This window comes from Populus alba, chromosome 11, assembly GCF_005239225.2.
Source record: "Populus alba chromosome 11, ASM523922v2, whole genome shotgun sequence".
Classification (NCBI taxonomy): Eukaryota; Viridiplantae; Streptophyta; class Magnoliopsida; order Malpighiales; family Salicaceae; genus Populus; species Populus alba.
In genome coordinates, this window is record NC_133294.1 from 21,848,529 (window position 1) to 21,868,786 (window position 20,258).

Consider the following 20,258-nt stretch of genomic DNA (forward strand, 5'->3'; position numbering starts at 1 on the left):
TTTTACATTAATTAGGTTATCTCGATCTCATTACCTACGACACAAGTTTAGAAAATTAATGCAGGTCAACATCTTTTTTTTCACTATTTTTTACCATATATATTTTTTTTTTTTTTTGATCATTATTCTTTTGATTTATTATTTTTTTCCTTGGTCTTTTTATAGAAGTTTTATTGGTTTTCAATTTTATCCTTTAATCCAAATTTATAGTATATTAAATTTTACAATTTGCTTATGATTCTTTTGATTTTATTTTATCCTTTTGTTAGGGTTACTATTCTTTTTAATTTAACCCTTATATCGAGAATTTATTTTTGTCCTCTGATTTATTTTTTATTTTGTTTTAACTTTTATTATTTTAATTGTTGTTTTAACCTTTTTATGTGATTTTTTTTATTTTGTCCTTCATTAGTTTTTTTTTATTGGGGATTGGGCTTTACAGCTTTTTCATGCATGGTATTTCTGATCTGATAACCTTAGTTATGGGTTTGAAAAGTTAACAGAAGTCACATCCTTTTGTTGTCTCATTTTCTTTTTATATTTTGTTATTTGACATTGTTATTTTAAAAAAAATAGCTTTGTGGTTTTTTTTAATATTTTTTCTATCAGGTTATTCTGAACTCATGATTTAGGATATAGGATTGGCGGATTAGCTCGAACTACCTCACCCTTTAATCCCCAAATTATATGTATATCATGTTAACCTAAGTTGACTCACATCGTTTTTCCCCTTTTATTATCATATTTCGTACTTCCATATTTAATTGGCTGAAAATTAAACAATATTATTTTTTGTTGTAAAGATTTTTTTTCCTTAGTTACTATGGTCGGTTTTTTTAGTTTTTTTTCAATCCTTGTCTTTTTTTTTGTTTTATTCAAATAAAACTAACTTATTTGATTTATCAAGACTATAGTCCAGGTTATTGATTTTTTTTTCTTAATGCTTTATAACACCTAAATATTTTATAAAAAAAATATAATATAGACTTACAGCGTAACACAAGCATATCTAGTATTCTCTAGACATGCTAGGCATATAATAATACATGTAAAATCATATAAACATATCATAAAATCTTTACCATCATACATTGCCAAAGTCATCATATTTCATAGCTATCCTTCGAACAAAAAATAATAAGAAGAAAAAAAAAAAGCTCGGAGAATCTTGGGCCTTGTTTGTTTCCCGGAAAGTAGTTTCCGGGAAATCATTTTCCAAACTTTCCTGTGTTTGTTTGTCATTAGAAAAGTTGGTCAACGGAAAACAATTTCCGGTCAGCGGAAAACACTTTCTAGTCAACGGAAAATACTTTCCGGTCAACGGAAAACACTTTCCAGTCAATTTTAGTCAAAAAAAATTTTGACTTGGTTTTCAGGAAAGTGTTTTCCTTTTAGCTGTGTTTGTTTTCCAGAAAGTGGTTTCCGGAAAATCACTTTCCAAACTTTCTTGTGTTTGTTTTCCGGAAAGTGGTTTCCGGGAAATCACTTTCCAAACTTTCTTGTGTTTGTTTGCCAATAGGAAAGTTGGTCAATGGAAAACACTTTCCAGTAAAAGGAAAATTTGGCTTGGTTTCCTGGAAAGTGTTTTCCTGAAAAATTTGAGGGGAAAACACTTTCCGGAAGTTGTGAAAAATTTAGAAATATCATTATTTGCTGATTATATCAAATTTGATCCTCAAATTTTTGATTGCTATATATATTTTGTTTTGAATATTTATTTTTCAATTTCATCTCTTAAAATTTTATTTTTATATTAACTTTGGTCCTTATTTTTATAATTACGATTTGTTTTTTCCTTATCATTTTTTTATTGAAATTTTTTATTTATCAAATTTGATCCTCATTCTTTTGATTGTTACTTATTTTATTTGAAATAATTTATGAAATGTTGATTATTATTATTTTAATTTCTTTATTTTTTATTTTTTAGATTTGATCCCTATTATTTTGATTATTATTTGTTTTATTTGAGATAATTTATGAAATTATATTTTTTTTTTCAATTTCATTCTCATTTAACTTTTTAATTTGTAAGATTTGTTCCTCATTATTTTAATAAACTTGAGAAAAATAAAATATTAATAAGTTATTTTCCAGCCCATTTTCCATGACATAACCAAACACTGGAAAGTGTTTTCCAGTTCATTTTCCATAACACTACCAAACATTGGGAAATACTTTCCCGGAATTCACTTTACAGGAATTCACTTTCCCCGGAATTCACTTTCCAAAAGGAATTCACTTTCCTGCAAACAAACGGAGCGAACAGAATCAAGCTTCATCAAAACCCCAATTCTGAACACCGTTTGTGGCCTTTAACATTAAAAATCCACATGAGACAAAACTTAAAGAGAACTTAAGAGCTTTTTTGGTGTTGTGATAGTGGTTATGTTTTAAAGTGTTTTTTATTTAGTAATTTATTGAAATAATATTTTTTTATTTTTTAAAATTTATTTTTAATATTAACACATTAAAAATTCAAAGATTAATTTCGTACATGATAGAATTGCAGATAATTTAATGAAATAATAAACAATATTTTTCATAAAATATTTTTTTATTTCATTAGTTAAATCCAGAATATTTTAATTAAAAACTATATATATATATATATAGTCATTTTATCATTAAACTTCAATCTAAAAAGAATTTTAACTAAATATTCTAAATTATTATTTATTTATTTTTAATTTCATTCATAATTTTAACCAAATATATATTTTATCAAATCAACTTAAATTAAAAATATTTTTTATAAACTAATTTTTTTTAAATCACAGCCATAAAACACAACATTACAAAAACCACAGCAGCCCATAAATCTCATTAGTTGAGGAAACCTCCACCGCAATATAAATTGCCTACATAAAGACCATAATTTCCACCGCCGGTAGTGGTCGAGATCTGGTGAGAACACCTCGTCGGATCTCGCCCGTCGAAAGCTTAAAAATTTCTTCTTAAATCAAATCCCGTAAATTAATAGAAAAACCCATAAAGAAAACATGAAGGGTTCGCGCGCTCTCGTTGCCTCTGTGCTTACTGCCTCCACTGTAGCTTTATAATCATCATCAGCATCAGCCTCGTCTTCTTCCCCTATGGTTTCTGAGGTTTTTTTGTTTTTTTGGTCGTAAGATTTGATGGTTAACTTGATTGAATCCTGACGGTTGGGTTTTTTTTTTTTTTGGTTTGAAGGGTTTATCAAGATCGTTATCATTGGAGAAAAATGGTGGGTTTAAGAAGGAGGAATTTGAGACAAGATTTGACGGGTTAAGGTTTATTGAGACCCTTGTCACGGCTCACAGATGATTATGGAGTTAATCAATGATTATCGTGGTGAATTTTGTTACTTGAGGGATTAAGACGTGATAAGAGAGAGAGAGGAGCTTTTTAAAAAAAAAATTGGTAAAAATGACCAATTTGTCATTTGATGTTTGGTTGTAAGTTGTAGCCAAAACTTCAAGGTCACCTGTTTTCTTTTTTAATGTTTGTGTTGGATTTTCTTTCTTAATTGGTTTCTCTCTTACATTTTATTTTTGGTAAAATTGAGTTATTTGTCATTTTTGATAGATTTTGTTTTGCTCATCAGTTGCAAATCATGTTTGGAAAGTAATAATGTGAGAAATATAATGGTCGCTGAGTAATGACGTGGTGATGGTTCTGGTAGGTGGTGTTGCAGGGGTGGTGTAATTAGCTGTCGTTAAGTGGGGTTTCAATGAGGTGATAGTTGCCAGGGATGGTGTAATTAGTGAAAGATGATTGGTTAAAGAAAATAAAAAACAGTACTACGGTTCTGCAATCAAAATTCAAAGGGCTTGCGTGTGAAGACGTGATAGTTGCAGGGGGTGGTGTAATTAGTTGTGGTTAGGTGGGGTTTCAATGAAGTGATAGATGCAGCAGTGATGTGGTTGGTGAAGGATGATGGGTTAAAGAAAATAAAAAACAGTACTAGGGTTCTGCAATCAAAATTCAAAGGGCTTGTGTGTGATGGTGATAGTTGCTGGGGTGGTGTAATTAGTTGCTGTTCTCAGGTGGTTGCGGTGATAATGGTGGTTGTTGTTATAATAATAATGATAGGGGATGATGATGGTGATGAAGGATGTTAACATTATACAAATATAATTTTAAAATATTTTAATGATATTAGTTGATAACAAAGTAAAAATTCAATCATTGAGGTAATCTCTTAAATAGAAAAGTGAATAAAAAATTTTAATTACTAGCAAATCAAATGTTAAATGTTAAAGGATAAAATTTAAAAAAAATAAAATTTAATAAAAGACTAAAAAAACTTGTTAAATAGATATTGAATAAAAATAGAGGCCAACTCTCAAGGAAATTAAATGATAAAAGGTAAAATTAAAAAAAATCAACTTAGGTTAACTTGACTAACCAACTACTTAGAATATAAGATTTTGATAATCTCTTTAAAAAAAGTGGCAAAAATCACAAAGCTGAAAGCCTAATAACCTAATGTTAAATAATGAAATTAAAGAAAAAAATTATTTTTTTTAACAAAAAATACATAAAAAATCAAAGATAAATCAAACTAATCTTCAAACTCTGTGACCTGGATCATGGTATCAAAATTACCTTATAGAAGACAAACACAAAAAAATCTTGCAGCAAATTCTTAATTATCCAGAATTAATAAATAAATAAATAAATACCAATCAAAACAATAATGACCAAATATGATACAAAAACTAGATGAAAGAAAGTAATGAGAGACTAAATTGAAAATTAAAAAAATCAAGAAAATAAAAAAATAGCAATAAAAAAATAAGGACTAAATTGGATACAAAAATTAAATAAAAGAAAATGTTGAGAGACAATTTAAAAAAAAATAACTTCAAAAATTTAAAAGCAAAACAAATAACAATCAAAATAATGATAATTAAAATTGATACAAATATAAATTAATTTAACACATTTAACTTTTGAAATGGTTATCATGAAATCTGAGGTGAGGAGAGAGAAATAAAGAAAGAAAACAAAATCTATTGGCGCCTAACCACCACGTCTCCATGTACACATAATGACTACTAGAAGGAGAACAACACAACACTCTTAATACTACCGTGAAAGATGGTGTTTGACAACTAGAAAACACCGTATTCATTTCCCAAAATAAGTGTCTCACATTTATTGGTTCATGTATGGCATGAGTCAACTTTTATTTTTAATTATATTTATATTTTGTCAAAAGATTGAATTGCCTCTCATTCAAATTAATTATGACTAAAAAACAATCATGAAATACAAAAAAGTCACTTGATGTTAGTTTAAAAAACAAAATTAAAGAAAAATATAGTTATTTTACTATGCAATCAAAGCATTAAAAGACCGAAAATCCCTTGGATCCTAGTTTTAATTTTTTTTTTAAGTGTATGTAATGTATTTAATTGTGCATATAAAATATTAAAAGACTGATTTATCTTCAATTAATTTGATAGTAATAAATAGATCCTGTAAAAAAGACTGGGTTGCTATCAATAACTATTTAAGTGATTTTGTTTGAGAATGGAAAAAAATATAACATTTTGCTGTTTGAATTTATAGTAATAAGTGTTTAGGTGTACAATAAAAAATTAAAATCTTTTATTTTCTTATAATTATAATATGTATCATTACAATGATGTGATCAAAGCAATTGAATTACGTTATCTTCTAACAAAATACATAAAGAATATTGATTATTAAAACTTGGCTAAATGTATCAATTATGTGGGATCTTGTCGAACTTGAATTTTAATTTATATCAAATTAGGTTTGGAGTTCACTTGGTCAAATTTAATTTTGGTTTGAATTTTATATCAAGCCATGGATTGGGCTAGGTTTTGTAGAAATGAAAGAAAGTCTGTCAATTGTTTATGGCAAGGGCATAAATTACGTATGATCCAATATACAAACACATACAAGACAGAGATCCATATACGTGGGAACAAAGGCTGGGCTAAGGGAGCTTGAACTCATATTGTTTTCATTATTTCAGGCTCACGCTGCGGTCCTGCAATAATAACTATGCCATGATATGGAAAGGTTAAAGATTCCAAGCTGAGATCTTCTTTTTAAAATCACCTTTACGTTTAGAATTAAATGGTCATTTTATTTCAGAGAGGAAAAATAAAAAAGGAAATTCTTAATAATTTCATTCTTAATTTGTGTATTCTAAAATGGATTAAAATCTATAAGATTGCTTAATATTGTGATATTTTCTGTTTTTTTATCTAATTACACTGAAAAAATTATTTAATTAATCAAATAGTTTATACTTTTTTCTTAATTGGGAATCACCTTTCAAACTTTGATTTTGTAGAAATTAAAATAACTTACTTTTTATTTGTTAAGACATGTTTTCATTTATTAAGATATATTTTTTATTTATTTTGCACGTAAAAATTTATCTCACATAGTTTTAACCAAAAAATTATTTTTTTTAAATCGTAAATTAAATTATTTTTTATTTAATTTATATTTTTTTAAAATCACAATCACAAGATGAAACAATATAATTATAATTCCTTTAAAGTGAGATAAGAGATCAAAACGTAAAAGCCAGAGAAATGTGTGGCTAATTTAAAAGAAAACATTTAATTGCATAGAAAAAAACAATAGATTTTGTATGGCTAATTATCCATGTATGGTGCCTAACAAAAATTAATTATTGAATATTTAAATTATGAAAATTTATAACAAATTAAGTACACAACAAAAACTTAACATTTTTGTTGTAACTTAACTTTAAAAGTTTAAACCCAGATAACGAATTAATAAAAAATCAGATCAAGAAGAAAAGTATTATATTAATGATATAACGCAAAAATAATTTAATGGAATATTTTACTTCTAGTAGTTTGTGGTAAAATAAGACTGTTTGCGTAGGCGCCTATTTTAAAAGAAAAATTGATTTTTTTAAAAAAAATTTATATTTTAAAATTATTTTAATATACAAATATAAAAATTTAATTTAAAAAAACATTATTTTTATTGTGACATACACAACAGGTATGACTCTTGAATAGAAAGGGTTGAATATGTTGGGATAAATCATAAAAATATGCTTTGAAGAGTTGAAAATTCATCATCTAATATTATAATCATTAAAAAATTTAATGATTTACGAGAGTCTGGGTAAGAAGATTAGTTGTGCATGGAGAAAATACATCACCCCCAGTGCATCCTACTTTTTGTAAGTCGCGTTGTTGATTGATTTTATTTTTTTTTAAGATCATGTTTTTATGTTTTTATTCGTTGATCTATCTAAGATTCAAGAAAAATCCTTCTCAATAAAGAGATCTTTATCTTATCAAACTAAAACCAAACATTTCTAAAGTCCAAAAAAAATGTGTAAAACACATATCCCCAGCTTAAACAAAATAATTTTTATGGTGTTTTTTTTTTTAAAATTTTTTTTAATCAAATCCTAATAGATAATCACAAACTTGTTATGATACTCATTAATTGATTTTTTTTGTATTTCTTCAAGTATGATAAAATATAATTTATATTTTTTTTTTATATAAAATATGGATGAAAGTTATAAAATTTGACACTTTATTTTATTTAATTTAGTCCTTGGAAAAGTCCGGTACAACCCCTAATGTTAGTGCCTATTGAATAAAAGTCCTCGGTTTTTTGATTTGATTCTTAATTGACCTTTAAACTCTGATTTTCTTGTAATTTTACCCCTGATTCCATCCAATAGAGTTTGTAAAAATTAAATATGGTCCTCTAAAATTTTAATTTTCTCAATATTTAAGTTAACCTTGAATTTGCATTGTCTAATTAAGTTCTTGCAAACTAGGCTTCCAAACTTAATTTCTAACCAATTAAGCGTTTAATAAAATTAATTTAATCAATTAAAATTTTAATAAAGTCCTTGCACTTAATTAATTTTTTTTTTAATTTCGGCCTAAGATAATTTTCAAACTTTATTAAATCTTTAATTAGGCTCATGATTAAATCAAATCAGCCTATTAAATATCTAATTAAATTCTTAGACTTAATTTTTATGTGAATTCATTCAATATTCACATTGAATTAACCTTGAATTTGCATTGTGTTTTACATTTAGATCCTTCAAAGATGCAATTGAGTTTTCAATATTGTTGAAGATCCAATTTGGTCTGTCTATCCCTTATTTATGCATGTCGATCCCTTTTCAACTTGTTCTTGTCATCCAAGCCGCTTGCTTCCTCTATACTTTTTATTTTTCAACCTTTTTTTTGGTATAAAAAAAAACAATAATTTTGGAGGGACTCAAAATTAAGTTATAATAATTTTGATATATTTTCAAGAAAAAAATATTTTAAATTAAAAATAACTAACGCTACGTAAGGCTGGGATTATCAATTTGGTATATTGTATCCTTGAACTATTGTTTATTAAATAAATTAAGGCATGCCATCAAATTGTTTTGAAATAGAATTATTTACAGCATTTAAAGATTGACTTCTATTCTTAAATTTAATCGGCAAAATTCATTTCTCTAATAAATAATATATAGTTTGGGGATATATACAATAAATCACAATGATGATTCAGACCTTATTTGCCACGTCCCAATGATATAGTGGTAAAATACACCATCAAAGAACACAATAAAGGAAGGGTAAATCAACCACAAATTAAAAATACAATTTCCTCAATTCTTTTTTAATCAGAAAATCAATGTTGTCTACTGTAGGATGACAGGTGTCAACTGAAGAGCTCTCATGTTCTAAAACTATTCACATGAATCTTGCAAGTTGCCCAGTGGATTATTAGGAAAAAATAAATTTAGAAAAATACTACACCATCCATATTCATGAATGGCAATGGCACTTTGGCAATTTAAAGACCAAGTAATAGTAAAGATTTTTCTCTCAATTTCTTTCTCCGCCGTACATTCCATAATCTTTTCATACAATTTAATTCTTTGAGGGATGTCGGCACTTGATGACACCCTTCAAAGTCGTTTCTGCCACTTGATTTGAAGCCTCCAAAACCATTCCGGTATTTTAAAATATAAATTTTTATAAAAATAGTTTAACTAGTGATATTTTATATTTATTTTTTTATAAATCACTAGTTTGAGTCTTATAATTCTAAAAGTTTTTAGATATTTATATAATTATTAATTTTAGAATTTGTGAGATTAATGAAAGTGCACGCAAACTGGCTCAGACATCTATATTTATCTAAAAAAATATTCAGAAATGTAGCTCTAGTTGTTTTATAAAATATTTTTAATTTAAAATATATTAAAATAATATATATTTTTTATTTTTTTAAAATTATTTTTGAAATGAATATATTAAAATGATTTTAAAATATTAAAAAATTAATTAAAAATTAATTATTATTTTTTTTTTTAAAAAAAATCATACTCCCATGGTGGGTCCAAAATTCCGTGTGAGTTACGGACCACGAACCCAATCTTGAGGAACCTAGTAACTTGGAAGTTATCATAAGCAGTACCATAATGCCACGTGTCATGGCATGTGTTGCCATGCAACTACTACAAAGCCCCGTATCTTTGCTCACAAAATATTCAGTCATTTCCAAACTTGGCATATACCTTAGACGGACTTCACTTGCTCATCTTGTAAGTTGTTGATTTGTTTAAAAAAATTTACATGTTTGTTTGTTTGTGATATTGCTAGCAATTGTTTTTTAGATTTTTAACGAATTGGTTTTCCTAGGATTTCAAAACAAAATCAAAGTCTAGAGATTTTCTTGCTGGTTTGTTTTTTTTTTTTTTTTTTGGTTCACTAAGGTTGTATTAATGTAAGGTGGCTAGTGGCATGTATTTTGATCATTTCGTGGCCGTATTGTCACCATTTCTTACTTCTTTGTTGTTCATTCGGGTTAAATTTCTGAGCTTGGTCAATTCGAGCATTTTTTAGAAGCACCCCAGAAATTTTTTTCCCTTTTTTTTGGTTTCATGGCATGATCAACTTGGAAAGTTTAAAGAAATTAGAAGGGATTTTCTTTTTTAACTTTTTGGGGTTTGAATTTGCAGAGCAAGGGACGAGAACCATGACAACCGTGACAGCTTCACACGTTGTGTCAAGGAGCTCAAATGTGAGCAGCCATGGATCAGAAACAAAGGCAAGTTTGGGTCAAATTGGCTTAAGGAGCCAAAGCATGACCCACAGTGATTTAAGGTCACTGAACATGACGGAAAAGCTGCAAATGAGGACTCAAGCATTCGCTAGGAAGTCTCTGAAAAAAGCCTATGCCACTTGGAATGACACTTCAGGAAAAATTGTTTGTCTTCAAGGAGGAATGACTGTGGTCTTTGTTGGCATAGAGGTTGCTCCTTGGAGCAAAACTGGTGGTCTTGGTGATGTCATTGGTGGACTTCCTCCAGAAATGGCTGTAAGTATATAGGGTTTCTGATACTTAGTTTCCTCTTTGACAAAATGCCAGGCACGGCTTTGGTTTGAACAATTTTATTGTGGTATTGTTGTTCAGGCAAGAGGCCACCGGGTTATGACAATCTCTCCCCGATTTGACCAGTACAGAGATGCATGGGACACTTGTCTATCGGCTCAAGTAATTTGTCATAGTTTCGCTATGTTTAAGAGGCTTCATCTTTTACTTTGTGTCCGTGCCTGTTTCCTTGCCTGTGAAGATGGTAATGTTTAAGGTTCTTTACTCAAATGATGAACTTCTCATGTACAGATACAGGTTGGAGACAGAATTGAAACTGTTCGTTACTTCCACTGCTACAAGCGTGGAGTTGATCGTGTGTTCGTGGATCATCCAATGTTCCTAGAGAAGGTTCAAAATATTTTTGCTGATTACTGATTCTGATGTCTAAGAATGTAGTTCTTGCAAATTCAGTTCAGATTACAAGAATAGGCTGCTTTTTTGTTGTATGCCCTGTTTCTGATTCTAAAGTAACTGGACGTTTAAGGTATGGGGCAAAACTGGATCCAAAATCTACGGTCCTACAGCTGGAGAGGATTACCAGGATAATCAACTGCGGTTTAGCTTGTTCTGCCTGGTAAATATAATTTAATTCCATTTCTTCTAATTTCCTGTGCATTTTCCAATTGTTCTTCATGCAAAAAGAATGGATAAAAGGGCAGGCATTCAGTTATCTAACTCAAAATCATTGCACCACGAGACAATATCACGGCTTCAAAACTGGTGAATACATAAATTGTTTTTCATGTGCATCCTGTAGTTGTTAAGCTGTGTGGTAAGCTAGAAGCTGCATCATGGGTAGACATAATCAAAGCACGTGTCTTTTAGTATAAACTTTCACCCAAGTAGACCTGACTGCTTGCAAGTTCACTTATTTTCTACAAAATGATTAACAACGAGTTAAGAGAAATTTCAGAACATATTCATGTTATTTTCCATCCGCTAATGGTAGTTGATCAGCATCGGTGTTCCGATAATTGCTGGTATGGTGGATAGGCAAGTCAATAGTAAATGGATTCTTTTGATTGCTTTCCAGGCTGCTCTTGAAGCACCAAGGGTTCTGAGCTTGAACAGCAGCAAGCATTTTTCTGGACCATATGGTGTGTGCCTCTTTACAAAAATGTGAGACTTAATTTTCCTACGAAGAAATTTCTCCAATGATGTTATCTTCTCAATCAATGCAGGTGAGGATGTTGTCTTTGTTGCCAATGATTGGCACACAGCTCTCCTCCCATGTTACTTAAAATCAATGTACCAATCCAGGGGACTTTTCATGAATGCGAAGGTAATTTACCCGTTGAATTGAGACATTCAGAGATATGCTTAGCTTGGATGTCCGATTGCACAGTTGCTGACATTGCTGTTGTTAATTCAATCATGATAGGTTGCCTTTTGCATCCATAACATTGCTTACCAGGGCCGATTTGCCTTCTCAGATTTTTCACTCCTCAATTTGCCAGATAGGTTCAAGAGCTCTTTTGACTTCATGGACTTGTGAGGATTTTTTTTTTTTTAGAAGCTGATGCTTTCAGATGACTAGAAACAGAGTTTTATACAGGTTTTGTGTGTCTCTACCCTTTCCAAATACTGAGGGATTTTAATTGGGCAGGTATGACAAGCCTGTGAAGGGAAGGAAACTCAATTGGATGAAGGCTGGTATACTGGAAGCACAAATGGTTTTTACTGTGAGCCCTTACTATGCCCAGGAACTTGTTTCTGGAGTTGAAAAGGGTATGGAATTGGATCACTGCATCCGTAACACTGGCATTACTGGTATCATAAATGGTATGGATGTTCAAGAATGGAATCCTGCAACAGATAAATACACTAGCATCAAATATGATATCACAACTGTAAGTGCTTTATAATAGTTTGTAGCACCAAAGAACACAAATCTGAAAGATAAAGACGGTGATTTTCGGGATTTTTTTTATTCAGGTCTCCCATGCAAAGCCATTGTTGAAGGAAGCACTTCAAGCAGAAGTTGGATTGCCTGTTGACAGAGATATTCCTGTAATAGGCTTCATTGGTAGACTGGAAGAGCAAAAAGGTTCAGATATTCTTGCTTCTGCCATTCCAATGCTGGTTAAATATAATGTGCAGATAATAGTCCTTGTAAGTGTCAAAGTTCAACATTTTTAACTCCTATGTTATGCTGCTGTGATGCCAAAATGTTTGATTTTAATGACGGGATCTGTTGTTTCCTTCAGGGAACTGGCAAAAAATACATGGAAAAGCAGATTGCAGAGCTTGAGAAAAAGTACCCTGATAAGGTCAGAGGAGTGGCATTGTTTAATGTCCCCTTGGCCCATATGATCATCGCTGGTGCTGACTTTATGATAATCCCCAGTAGATTTGAACCATGTGGCCTGATTCAGCTGCATGCTATGCGATATGGAACGGTATTGCCATGAACATCTTCTTCTCTTTACGTAGCTACTATCTTAATTCACTCTACAACTTTAGCTTGTCTCGAATCTTCTAGCCAGTTGTTCTACGTCTTCTAGTGAAGGATGACAGTAATAACTGCTAAACTTTGCTGCAGGTGTGCATCGTTGCCTCCACTGGTGGACTTGTTGACACCGTCAAGGAGGGTGACACAGGATTCCACATGGGAGCCTTCAGTGTTGAGGTAAAAGCAAAGTGGCAATTACTTTCTTGATTTTTCTGTTTCCTCTACCCTTGATTCTAAGACAAGATACTCTGCAGTGTGATGCAGTTGATCCAGCAGATGTGGCTGCAGTAGTTAAGACTGTCGTGAGAGCTCTAGCAGTCTACGGCACTGCTGCCTTCAGAGAAATGATGAAGAATTGCATGTCCCAAGATCTTTCATGGAAGGTTAGTGACTAATGAGGATAGGGAACTCCGTCTTTCCTGAAACAATTTTTATTTCCTGGGATCAAAACAACGAAAAATGAATTTTGGTTTGATATATGCAGGGACCAGCCAGGCTGTGGGAGAAGATGCTGTTAAGCCTAAATGTTGCTGGCAGTGAAGCTGGCTCCGAAGGAGACGAGATTGCTCCACTTGCCAAGGAAAACGTTGCCACTCCTTGATCAACAGAGATAATATTTGATGGTTTCTATGGACTACATAAATGAATCACGATAAAGTCATACAATCTACTACACACTAACAGAGCTTGCTGGGATTCGAAGCTTTTTGGCAATCTTTTGCGTTTTGGAAGGCTGAATGGTGTTTGTGTCTCTGTAAAGAGAAGTCATAACTAACATATGTAAAGCTGGTTTGAGAAATCAGAGAAAGATTCCTCAGTTTTCCATGCTTTATGTGGCTAAATAAAGACTTCTTCTGATAAAGGTGCTTTCGTGTTGTGGATAGATCGATGCTGTCCACCACAGATGTAAGCTTGTAGATCTTTAGAAGTCTCTGTGAATTCAGTGCTTTAGTACTATAGCTAAACGTAGTTCTTCGTGTACAGAATTTTCTTTCTGAATGTATTGCAGAGTTCTGGATGAACTGCAGAAAAAACCCTGGACTTGGCATTTGAATGCAAATAAAATTTTGCAGAGAAATTATCCACTAATTCAACACAAGAACATGGCCTCTCAGCAAAATATGGCAAACAAGCCACACACTTCCATTAAACAATCGAATATTCAGTCTGGTTAGGAGAGTTTTATTTGGTTTATATTTTTCCTACTTAGATTAAACTCTTTTATAAACAACTTCATGTATTATTTTATGAACAGAGATTGAGGTCAATACATTTGACTTCAGAATTTTTTTCAGAACATATAGTTCAGGATTGTCTCTATAGTTTTGGATTATTACCTTAGGGCCTGAGGACTCTTAAATCTATCCTTTCTGTATATTACTTGAAATCTCTGGGGAAATTCTGCACATAACAAATTCTGTCACCTCCACTATCCATCAAGAAACACATTCTTCATTCATGGCTTGGGAACTATATATAGAAGAAGGAGCCATTCGATATGATAGCCGAGGCTTGAAGTGAGGCATTCATTGCCCCAGCCTTGTTGCTGTGACCATAGCCAGGAAGCTTTTCACAGTATACGTAAACAAGCATAGGAAGACGAGAATCCACTTCACTAAAATCAAATTGATTGCCAATAGCAATAGCAATTCCTTGTGTACTAGTTTGTCTGCTGGGGTTTAGGGTTCTAATAACACCTGCAAGCAATGAAGGGAACTCAGTTTAGCCAGCACAGTATCACACAGACATTCAGCTAAGCTGGTTTGCTATCAATAGAATTGCTCGTTATCTCCTCTAGATTCTAGACTGCCCGGTTGCAGGAGGAACCATCCAAGTTCCTCAAAAAAAAAAAAAAAAATCCTTAAATTCCCATCTATTTTGCCTAAACTTAGACTCGAAACCTCCTGATACGAGAGATTCCGTGTTTCATATCAACTGCTTGGGATGTTTATTTGAGCACAATAATTGTCAAATTCAAATGACTTGCGTGCACTGAAGTGTGATGGGTTTTGAGAGGGTAATAATTGTTATATTTTAAAGTGTTTTTTTTTGTTAGAAAATATATTAAAATAATATTTTTTTTTTATTTTTTAAAAATTATTTTTAACATTAACACATCAAAAAGGTCTGAACATAAAAAAAAATCAATTTAAAATAAAAAAATTAATTAAAAAAATATTTTTAAAACATAAAAATAACCAAGGTAAAAATTCAAAAATAAAAAATTGTAGCACTCCAAGGCAATACTAAGTTTAATAATATCTAATACTAATAGTGAAGTTGTTAAACTTATCATTGTTTTGAGAAATTTTTTTTTTAAAATAGTATATTTTAATGAAATTAAACCAAGTTTTAATATGATGCATCAAATTATAAAATAACTTGTTAAATTTAATCAAGTGAAATCTCACTTAATTTATTTTAAAACTTAGCTTAATTTGAGTTTCAGAACACAAATCACTGAGTTAACGGTGGACTGATTTACTACCAATGATTAATAACTTAAAGAAAAACAACTACTACAATTCAATAAATAAAGCAGCCCTTTGAACAATATTGTCAATTAAAGCAACGCATGGTAATGATACATAAGCAATCAAATAAAGAATTTAGTCAAGTTTACATGATTGATTGCATCACCATCAGATTTTATTTATTTATTTTATATACATAATGGTATGAACTTGATGGCTACCCTTTTGTCTTCACTTAAATCATAAAAAGTTTTCGAATTCAATAATGTTCCATAGACACATCATACCTTGTAATTTAAGAAGAATTATGATTTCCCAAGAACAATATATTAAATGGAATTGTTTTTTTTTTCAACATTATAGTATTTTAAATGAATTTAATGTTCTATTAAGCATAGTCCAACTAATAATATAAGGTGTTTGGTGTGACTATGGGCTTGCCACGTACTTTGCTATCTACAGTTTTTTTTTTTTTTTAAAAAAAGAGGTATGCATGTGAAGCCTTCGGACAAACACTCAATGGACCCCACAAAACTAATCAAGCCATTCCCTTCCTTCACAAGATCAATCAAAATGTATTTGCCTTTGTCGGACAAACACTCAAGGTACTTCCTCCCATGTGATCTTATATTCGAGTTATGTCATTTGTTAACATCACATTGTTAATTTTAAAATTTATAAAATTAATTAAAAACTATATAAGTCAGTTTAGATATCCACGTTAATTAAAAAAAATACATTTACCTTCACACTAGTTTTGGTGATACCCCCAAATTATCCTCCAATCATCATTTAGGTACCAAAACTTTTCTTATTTTTCAATATAGCCCTTATATAGGAGTGATTGAGTGCTATTTGGTTTGAACCAACAACCATACTGAACCAAATTTTCAACTTGGTTTATATTCAAGTTCAAATTCAATTATTTTTTTAATTGAACAAAATTTTTATTTTTTTAATAGAAATTATTTTTAATCTGATTAATAAAATCAATTTCAGTTTCTATTGGGAATTAAATATATTATTCATTCATTAAAAATATATAATCAACTTTCTCATCATTTAATCGGATAACAATTAACACTTTCCTATAATATCCATGCATGTTAAACTTGTTTATCTAAGTTTCTAATGAAGTCTTAACAGTTATTTGGAAGTGAGGTTGCAGGTTTGATTTTCAAAGTATTTTTCGTGATGAAATGTATTAAAATGATTTTTTTTATTATTTTTTTAAAAATTATTTTTGAGATCAACGTATCAAAATAATCCCAAATATATATAAAAAATTATTTTTTAATAAAAAAACATTCAATTTTTATTGATTTACACTATGTTTCAAAATGGTGCATTTCATTCACTTTCCGGCTAATGTATTTACTAGAAAATGATTTTCTTGCAATTTTCTCTTTTTTTTTAAAGATTTGAACTTGAACGAATAACGCATGGTACATGTTCACTTATCAAGAGACTAAGCTCTTAAAAGTCTAAATTAAATATTTATACAAGAATCAAATCGATTAAAGAATTATTAACAAGTTAGGAACCTAATTATTAACAAGTTAGGAACCTAATTTAGGTAAATTAAATATTTATACAAGAATCAAATCGATTAAAAAAAATTAATAAAATACTTTTAAAATTATACTCATGACAAAACACAGTTTTCACCGTAACTCACCGCACCACTAAACTGAGCCAAATTTTAATGAGGTTTCCTCTTTGAATTTCTCCCCTTCTAAATTCAATGATAAAGAATCTTTAACAGTAAACACTGCGCCGCATATAAAACAAGCTGCATTCTTTCATTTTCATTCTTATCTAAAGCCAATATTGCATGCTACTCTCTCCACATAAATAACCAGAGGTCCAGAAGCTAAAGATCCATTCTTTTCGCTCCTCGGTTAGCTACGTGATTGTTTTTATGTTAAAAATATATTTTAAAAAGTAATAAATATATTTTTAAATAAAAAAAATACTTTTAAAAAAAAAAAATACTACCACAAATCCTAAACAATGTCTGGTCACTTGCTCGCCAGTCCCATTGTTGCCATACCACCCTCATCGTATTTCACTCACTGGTTAGGTCTATAATATCTAGATTTTTTGTGGGTTACTCTAAAAAAGACAGCTTTGGACTAGCTTCTTGCATCAAGATTTCAAGTCACTTTTGAGCTTACTTGACCACTCTGCTGAAGAATGGAGTACAGTAGATTTTACTACTGTGCTTCACTTATCCTTTCCATTTCAGGTACTTTCTCTTAGATCCCATGTTTGTTTGAGGTTTCAATGTCTTTCTTGCTCTGAAATAAAAACTGAAGGTTGCATCTTTATATGCAGGTTTGGTATTTCCTGTAATGGTGGGTTCTATTGGGATCAATTATGGTCAGATTGCTAACAATCTTCCAGCACCAGACAATGTAGTCCCTTTAGTGAAGTCAATTGGGGCAACAAAAGTGAAACTTTATGATGCAGATCCAAGAGTGCTTAAAGCATTTGCTAATACAGGAGTGGAATTCATAGTTGGTCTTGGAAATGAGTACTTGTCAAAGATGAGAGATCCAGAAAAGGCACAGGCTTGGGTTAAAACAAATGTTCAAGCTTATTTACCAGCAACAAAAATCACTTGCATCACAATTGGCAATGAAGTCTTAACCTTTAATGACACAGGTCTTACAGACAACCTCTTTCCTGCAATGCAGAACATTCACACAGCTTTAGTAAATTTGGGACTTGATAAGCAGGTCTCAGTTACTACAGCTCATTCTTTGGCCATTCTTGAAGTGTCTTATCCACCTTCAGCTGGATCTTTTCGAAAAGATCTTGTGGGGTGCATCACCCCCATATTGAATTTCCATGCCAAGACTAACTCACCATTTTTAATCAATGCATATCCCTTTTTTGCATACAAGTCTAATCCCAAACAAATTTCTTTAGATTTTGTGCTGTTTCAGCCAAATCAAGGGATTGTTGATTCGAAAAGCAATTTCCATTATGATAACATGTTGTTTGCTCAAATTGATGCTGTGCATTCTGCATTAGCAAGTTTAGGATACAGTAAATTGCCAGTTCATATATCAGAAACTGGCTGGCCATCGAAAGGGGATGCAGATGAAGTAGGAGCAACCCTCGAAAATGCGAAGAAATATAATGGGAATTTGCTTAAGATTATTTGTCAAAGGAAGGGAACTCCAATGAGGCCTAATACAGATTTCAACATTTATGTTTTTGCTTTGTTTAATGAAAATATGAAACCTGGACCAGCTTCTGAGAGGAATTATGGGTTGTTTAAGCCTGATGGAACACCGGCATATTCGCTTGGAATTAGTGGAACAGATGCTGTTAGTGCTAACACCACCACCACCACCACCACCACTGGTGCTCCTGCTCCTCCGTCACCGGATAGTTCTTCAAATGGCTATTTGTCAATTTCTGCTGCTGTAAAGGTAAGTCCTTGCCTTCTTTGCGGTGCCTTTACTTTTGACATTTTTGTTGTTGTCTCGTGTACCTAACTTGAAAATGTGTCGTCTTTTGTGGCATGATTAAAGCATGAAGATAGAATGATGAAGCATGTTTCAACTTGAGTGGTTACTGTAGTTTTCATTTAATCTTGATAAGCTTTTAGTTTATCAGAATTAAATTGGCAATTCAAATCTTGTCTGGGAGCACTCACAGTGAAGTTTGTTATCAATGGAGTTGTCATTTACTGGGACATGGGACTAGTTTAAGCCTCTGAATTAAACACTGATGGGGACAATTAGTTGAACAAATGCTGTCATCTCACATGAGTAGATTACATGAGAAAAACCCTATAGATAACTAAAACAAGGTAAACATGCTTAAAGTAGGTTTGATGGCATTAGTTACGATTGATGCATTTCGATTGGATGCACTTCTTACGCGCTACGACACATGAATAAGATCATGCAGAGTCCATATGCAGAAGCTGATTCTGACATTTTGATATAAAATGTTAGCAAGCCATTCAATCCAATTGCTTTCAACCTGGTCATGTCTGGTTCTACTACGAGTCAAATAATCATGTCTCTATTTTCTCATTGTGAAATAGCAAGTGACAGCCAATGAATGTAATTTCAGAAACTGCAGATTGTTCTTAGGGTTTTCTGTGAAATGGGAGTGTTAATTCATTGATTAACATCTTGGTGTTGTCTGTTATTTCAGGAAAGATGTTGTAGTTGCATAGGCCAACTGTTGTTTCCACTGCTGTTGTTGAGCTACTTGGCCTTTAGACTAGCATTTTGAACTGTGTTTTGCTTTGGAAGCCCTTGATAAAAAAGAATCAGCCGTTAAAGCAAAAATGGATGGAAAGAAGGGATTTGGAGAGAAGGAGGCAGCTTCTTAGCTTAAAGGAAAGGTGAAGTTCAGTTCTATTCCTTTTGCTTGTACACTGCAAGATGCAAGGCATCATTCTTTACCATTAGTAGTCGACTACCACCGCCAAGTGCTCAGTGAATTCCATTTCCAATGAGCCTTAATAGCTCCTCAGTTGGGCCCTTTAGCACCCACTTTTATTGATATTTTTTATTAGTTTTTACTGCACAAAGGGCCATCTTGTTGGGCCCTTCACTGTCCACTTCATTATTGATAATTGGTGCGGTTGGTGGGGGTGGACAACTCATAGGTATGGTTGGTTATGAGGGTTGCTTTCACTCTTTTTAGCTGGCAATGTCTTTCAACTTTTTGCTCTCTTGTCTTCTGCAGGGGATGTTTTCATATCTCTAATAATTTAAGTTTTCTGATGGAGAGTTTGATAGATCAAGCGACAGTGGATAGCATTTGTTGCTTGTGATGTAGTTGTATCTACTTTATTTAGTGTGGATGAGATTTTATTCTTTCTCTCTTTACTCCAAAGGATCCTACTATTAGCCCTCATATATTCAGCATCCTTGTAGTTT

At 31.4% G+C, this 20,258-nt stretch overlaps 2 protein-coding genes across 3 annotated transcripts; both read left to right on the forward strand.

Moving 5' to 3' along the window:
- The first annotated feature begins 9,482 nt into the window (after positions 1 to 9,482).
- Positions 9,483 to 13,960, forward strand: LOC118040856 (granule-bound starch synthase 1, chloroplastic/amyloplastic). The gene is made up of 14 exons (XM_035047899.2): positions 9,483 to 9,586; positions 10,004 to 10,362; positions 10,459 to 10,539; positions 10,669 to 10,767; positions 10,904 to 10,993; positions 11,453 to 11,516; positions 11,601 to 11,701; positions 11,801 to 11,910; positions 12,026 to 12,269; positions 12,355 to 12,531; positions 12,627 to 12,818; positions 12,962 to 13,048; positions 13,126 to 13,254; positions 13,356 to 13,960. Exons 2-14 carry the CDS (start codon positions 10,021 to 10,023, stop codon positions 13,470 to 13,472), a joined length of 1,833 nt encoding a protein of 610 aa, XP_034903790.2. The 5' UTR covers positions 9,483 to 9,586; positions 10,004 to 10,020; the 3' UTR covers positions 13,473 to 13,960.
- Positions 13,961 to 17,153: 3,193 nt separating this feature from the next.
- Positions 17,154 to 20,203, forward strand: LOC118040858 (glucan endo-1,3-beta-glucosidase 11). Of its 2 annotated transcripts, XR_004686209.2 has the most exons (4): positions 17,154 to 17,593; positions 17,683 to 18,788; positions 19,525 to 19,717; positions 20,065 to 20,203. XR_004686209.2 is itself a non-coding variant. In XM_035047903.2 (3 exons), exons 1-3 carry the CDS (start codon positions 17,542 to 17,544, stop codon positions 19,603 to 19,605), a joined length of 1,239 nt encoding a protein of 412 aa, XP_034903794.1. In that variant the 5' UTR covers positions 17,154 to 17,541; the 3' UTR covers positions 19,606 to 20,203. The 2 variants fall into 2 exon arrangements, 1 of the variants encoding a protein (XP_034903794.1); XM_035047903.2 differs by having other exon boundaries at positions 19,525 to 20,203.
- Positions 20,204 to 20,258: the final 55 nt, after the last annotated feature.

What these genes read in the sequence shown, in the direction of transcription:
- LOC118040856 (XM_035047899.2), top strand. Translation starts at nt 10,021, where the DNA reads ATGACAACCGTGACAGCTTCACACGTTGTGTCAAGGAGCTCAAATGTG. An exon ending in GACTTTTCATGAATGCGAAG is followed by an intron (nt 11,702 to 11,800) that starts GTAATTTACCCG and finishes CAATCATGATAG; the next exon opens with GTTGCCTTTTGCATCCATAA. An exon ending in CCCAAGATCTTTCATGGAAG is followed by an intron (nt 13,255 to 13,355) that starts GTTAGTGACTAA and finishes TGATATATGCAG; the next exon opens with GGACCAGCCAGGCTGTGGGA.
- LOC118040858 (XM_035047903.2), top strand. Translation starts at nt 17,542, where the DNA reads ATGGAGTACAGTAGATTTTACTACTGTGCTTCACTTATCCTTTCCATT. An exon ending in ACTTATCCTTTCCATTTCAG is followed by an intron (nt 17,594 to 17,682) that starts GTACTTTCTCTT and finishes CTTTATATGCAG; the next exon opens with GTTTGGTATTTCCTGTAATG. An exon ending in CAATTTCTGCTGCTGTAAAG is followed by an intron (nt 18,789 to 19,524) that starts GTAAGTCCTTGC and finishes CTGTTATTTCAG; the next exon opens with GAAAGATGTTGTAGTTGCAT.